The sequence below is a fragment of the Nicotiana attenuata genome, chromosome 10 (assembly GCF_001879085.1).
Source record: "Nicotiana attenuata strain UT chromosome 10, NIATTr2, whole genome shotgun sequence".
Taxonomy (NCBI): domain Eukaryota; kingdom Viridiplantae; phylum Streptophyta; class Magnoliopsida; order Solanales; family Solanaceae; genus Nicotiana; species Nicotiana attenuata.
Window position 1 is genome coordinate 7,532,780 of NC_031998.1, and position 5,183 is coordinate 7,537,962.

Here is a 5,183-nt window from a genome sequence, read left to right on the forward strand (position 1 = left end):
ATCGAGCGTTTTCCAAGTGACTATGTGCGATCACACCGTCTTATATGATAAATGATGTTTTGGAGAAAATCAAATATCCTGTGAGTTTTTTTTAATCTCCGCTAAGCTTTCAATCATGTGAAATGATTTTCTTCTGTGGTCTAGAATTTCTTTCTAGTCTACTTACAATGATAGTTCAATATTTTTTAGCTTTGGGTTGACGCTTTGGATATCTTGGTTGGATTAAAAGATGTCAACTAGCTTAAAATTTTTGTTAGATTTTTCTTTCTGCTTACGGCTCTTAAAGGAAATTATTACTCCATGTTTTTTATAACACCCTGGATAATTATAAGTTATAGTTATACTTTTATTTGCATATTCCTTACAAGTTACTTCACCCTTTTGATGATGACAAACGGGGAGAAAATAATGTGTACAAAACTTCGAATAAGGTAGAATGTATGGAGACAGGGGGAGCATAACTGAGGACTGCATAGAGTGAGGGGGAGTTCACACTTGATGTACTACATGCATCTCGAGAGGAAGACTTCAGGGAAGTAACCAGTCTATAATTAAGTCTTTGATTAAATTTTCTTCTTCTGTACTCAATGGTTTGCCATCATCAAAACGGGGGAGATTGTTAGCTTCAAGGTTTCACGTATTAATTTTGATGATAACAAACCAATACCATTATTAATCAACGAACATTTACTTGTGATAATCTTATTTTTTTGTATAGGTTTATTCAAGAAAGAAGAAGCTGGTAAAAATCCAAACAAATATGGGAAAAGAGATATCATGTGAAGAATTTATCAAAGAAGATTATTTTTATAGATTTGATGTCCAAGCGCCATAAGGAATAATATTTGAAAGTGAAATTTCAAATATGGAATGGCTTACTACAGTATCAGAAGAAGAATCTACGAAAATTATGGATGGGAAGATTTTCAACATCTTGAAAGGAAAGTTGCTAAAATCGTGGAGAAGATCTATTATCGTGTGGAAAGAAGATACTATACGGAAGAGATACTACAAGATAAAGCTGAATATATTTTTATGGAAAGAAAATATATTATGCGTGTAGCATATTCTATATTATGGAAAGAGATTATTTTTCAAGATAAAAAAAGGAGTCAAAGATTTATTGAGATCTATCAGAAAGGAAATATTTTATTAAGAAAGATAATTTTTACCAGGTCAAGTACTACAAGGAATTGGCCAACTCTTGCATCTAAGGAATGTTGCACAAAGAAGCTTATTTACTACGGATGAGATGGAAAGTACTGTTCTTATGGGAAGAAGCATGAGTTACTGGAATCAATCAAGAATTACTACAATCACGGAAAAGTAAATCATGGGGATTTTGATTGAATCATCATGACTATTCTCAAGTAGATATTCATAAAGATTATATATTGCAGAGAATTATTAATCATGGATCTATTCAAGGAAAGAATTGATATTGGCATCATGATTGGAAATTCAAATTGTCCAATTCAAAAGGAAAGTTTGCATTAACAGAAGAACTCCAAATCTGCCTTATAGATTGTGATCATGTTCTAAAGGGCAAGAAGCAGTAAAAGAAAGTTGTAGCAGCAGCAAAGGAAATCCTTTTCCAAAATTAGAAGACCGCTGCAACAGCTAGAATATTCAACGACCAAGTATAAAAGAGAAGATACTTGCAACAGCAAAATTACGCAGCCTTCTATACAATTGTCTATCCAACTACAATTTCTTTATTCTACTCTTAACAAGCATTGTAATTCACTTTAGTAGATCTACTGTGTACACAAAAGAGAGAAGAGAAACAGAAAAATTGGAGAGGCGGTGTGTCCGGAGAGGTTGTGTCATTGTTCGTTTATTTGGTGAGCGAGTTGTAAAAAATTGACAATTTCTCTCTCTCTAGAATGAACTTTTCTCTCAGCCATAGCTGAAAATGACGAGGAAATCGAAGACTAGAGGGGGAGGGTTGAACATGCAGGAGACAAATCTAAGTAATGTGATCGAAACAAGGGGAATTCCGCAATCAACTGATGCTAAGAAAACTCAAAGCCTCAATGTACTACAAGGAATACAGCCATTAGACCTGAGCCAATCGCCTACCAATGGAACAGTAGCTAGAAACAATGGGGGAAAGAAACAGGATGAGAAACGCAATTCATGGGCAGTTAAGGTGGAGGAAGAAGCGGAAAAGCTAAAGGTTGCAGGGGAAACAAGCCCTAAGTCATGGAGCAAAATTGTAGCCAGTCCAATTTATGAAGGATTGGACCTAACTCCTCAACACCAAAATAGCTCGAATGTGAAGATTACTATGGAGGATATAAAGGAGGAAATCGATTACTGGAGCACAGCAGTGGTATGTTTTGTACTGGGTTCTAATCCTCCCCAGTCAGTGATGGAAGGGTATTTCCAAAGGATCTAGGGATCGTTGGGCATTGACATTGTAGCACAGGCTAATAGAGGTGTGTTTGTGGTGAGATTACATAGCTGTGAAAGCAAAATCAATGTGATCGAAGATGGAGTCCAGATGTTCGACAGAAAGCCAGTGGTGGTAAAACCTTGGAATCCTGATATAGACTTGAAAAAGAATCAGTAGACTTGATCCCAATGTGGATTAGGTTTATTGGATTGGATATTAAATACTGGGGGCAAGCTGCACTCACAAAATTGGCAGGGCTAGTAGGAAAACCATTGAAGGCTGATCGTGCTACAACACAGAAGGAGAGGCTGACTTTTGCAAGAGTTTTGGTGGAGGTTAAACCTCACCAGAGTTATCCTAACACTATCATGTTTGAGGATGAAAAAGGCAGAATAGTGGAGCAGGAGGTTTTCTATGAATGGAAGCCAACTTTGTGTGAGAAATGCAAGAATTTTGGGCATGAAATGAATGAATGCAGGAGATTCATCAAAGAGGAGAAAGAGAAACAAGCTAGCAAGAAGACTGGTAATGAACCAAACATAGAGAATCAGCAACAAAAGGAAAAGCAGGAGGGTAAGGAGCAATGCAAAAATGTGCAGGTAGCACAACAGGAGCAGGGGCAGATAGCTAGAAGCAATAAGGGGAATGAAGGATCCACAAAAACAAATGATGTGGCAACAACATCAAGGAGTTGGCAGAATATAGTGAGAGGGAAAATAAGGGAAAGGAAGCAACAAGGGGACATAAGAACAGGGAATCCCTTTGCCACATTAGGTGAACAACAACAGGAGAACACAGACGAAAACAGCAGGAAGGGGGAGGTGATTATAACAGAAAAAAGAAAAGGGAGTGAGATGGCCCTGGGAAAAGGGCAGGATGGGGGCAACCCCTCATCCAATGGATAGAATAGGTTTTTGGAATTCAAGGGGACTGAACATGCCACTTAAGCAGACAGAAATGAATCTGTTTATGAACAACCAAAAGGTTGGGCTGTTTGGTCTCCTGGAAACTAAGATTAAGAGAGCAAAAGCACAGCAAGCTACTCTTAATCTATGTGGAGGGTGGTCATTTACTACTAACTTAGTAAAACATCCAGCAGGCAGGATTTGGGTTGTATGGAAACCAGGTGTGTATGATGTTAACATCACAAATGTTACTGAACAACTTATTCATAGTATGGTTACTCACAAAGGGACAGGTAACAAGTTCAATGTTACCATAGTGTATGGGTTCAACAACCAAAGCATGAGAAAGCAAATGTGGGAGGATATTAGAAGTATACACCAGCAGAATAGGGGTCCCTGGGCCATTATGGGGGATTTCAACTGTATACTGAGTACTGAAGAAAGAATAGGAAGCAGGGTGACACTAGCAGAAATCAGAGATTTTAGGAAATGTATGGAGGATTGTTCTATGCAGGATATGAGATCTTCAGGTGCATTCTATACATGGAGCAATAAGCAAGCAGGGGGAGATAGAGTAATGAGCAGGATTGACAGAGTCCTCACAAACTATGAATGGCAGACTCAACTGCCAGCATCTGAGGTACACTACTTACAACCAGGACTATTTGATCATTCACCAGGTTTAATAAACTGGGAGGGAGGGGGACAGCAGAGTAAGAGAAGATTTAAGTACTTCAACATGTGGAGTATGGCATGGGATTTTAAAGAAAGAATAAAAGCAAACTGGAACACTGATAGGGGGGTACAAAGATGTACCAACTGGTGGGGAAAATGCATAGAATCAAGAGCACATTGATGAAAATCAACAAGGAGAGATTCAGTAATATTGAACAAAGGGCAGAGGAAGCATTGAATAGGCTGCAGCAATGTCAAAGTCAGGTGCAGCAGGACCCTAGGAATGAAGCCTTGATAAATGAAGAAGTAAGACTAAATGAGGAAAGCAGCAAATGGGCAAAGGCAAGACTCATGTTCTTGCAGCAGAAGGCTAAGGCACACTGGCTCAACCAGGGTGATCAGAACACCAAGTACTTTCATGGTATTCTGAAAGCCAGGAGGAACAGCAACAGAATATTCCACATAAAGGATATGAAGGGACATGATATTGATGATCCAGCAAAGATCCCAGAGGCATTTATAGAATTCTACACAGAATTACTTGGGAAGAGTGTGGAGGATAGAGATCATGTTAATAGTCAAATTATCAGACAAGGTCCAATTGTGCAAGAGGAGCAGAGAACTGAATTAAATGCAGCATTCAGTGATAAAGAGGTGAGGGATGCCCTATGGGCAATTGCAGGTGACAAAGCACCAGGTCCAGATGGATTTGGCAGCCAATTTTACAAAGATTGCTGGGAAGTTGTAGGTTCAGATGTAAAAGAGGGAGTGCTGGAATTTTTCAAAGAAGGCAAGATGCTCAAAGCCATCAACAACACTGTGATTACTCTCATACCAAAAAGCCCTCATGCTGAAGCAGTTGGAGACTACAGACCTATAGCTTGTTGCAACACAATCTATAAGGTGATTTCAAAAATGCTATGCAATAGGCTCAGGAAAGTCCTACCCGGGCTTATATCCCCTAATGAAAGTGCCTTTGTGGAAGGCAGGAGTATTGTTCATAACATATTGATCTGCCAAGACTTGGTGAGATTGTACAAAAGGAAGAATACAACCAAGAGCTGTTTAATCAAAGTAGACCTAAGAAAGGCATATGATACTGTGGAGTGGGGGTTTGTGGAAGAAATGATGCATTCATTGAATTTCCCTAATAAGTTTATAAAGTGGATAATGGCTTGCATCACAACTACACAGTACACAATTGC

General features: G+C 38.8%; 1 protein-coding gene across 1 annotated transcript; it reads left to right on the forward strand.

The window, feature by feature from the left end:
- Positions 2,587–3,303, forward strand: LOC109233561. The gene has a single exon (XM_019399447.1). It carries the CDS (start codon positions 2,587–2,589, stop codon positions 3,301–3,303), a length of 717 nt encoding a protein of 238 aa, XP_019254992.1.

What these genes read in the sequence shown, in the direction of transcription:
- LOC109233561 (XM_019399447.1), top strand. Translation starts at nt 2,587, where the DNA reads ATGTGGATTAGGTTTATTGGATTGGATATTAAATACTGGGGGCAAGCT.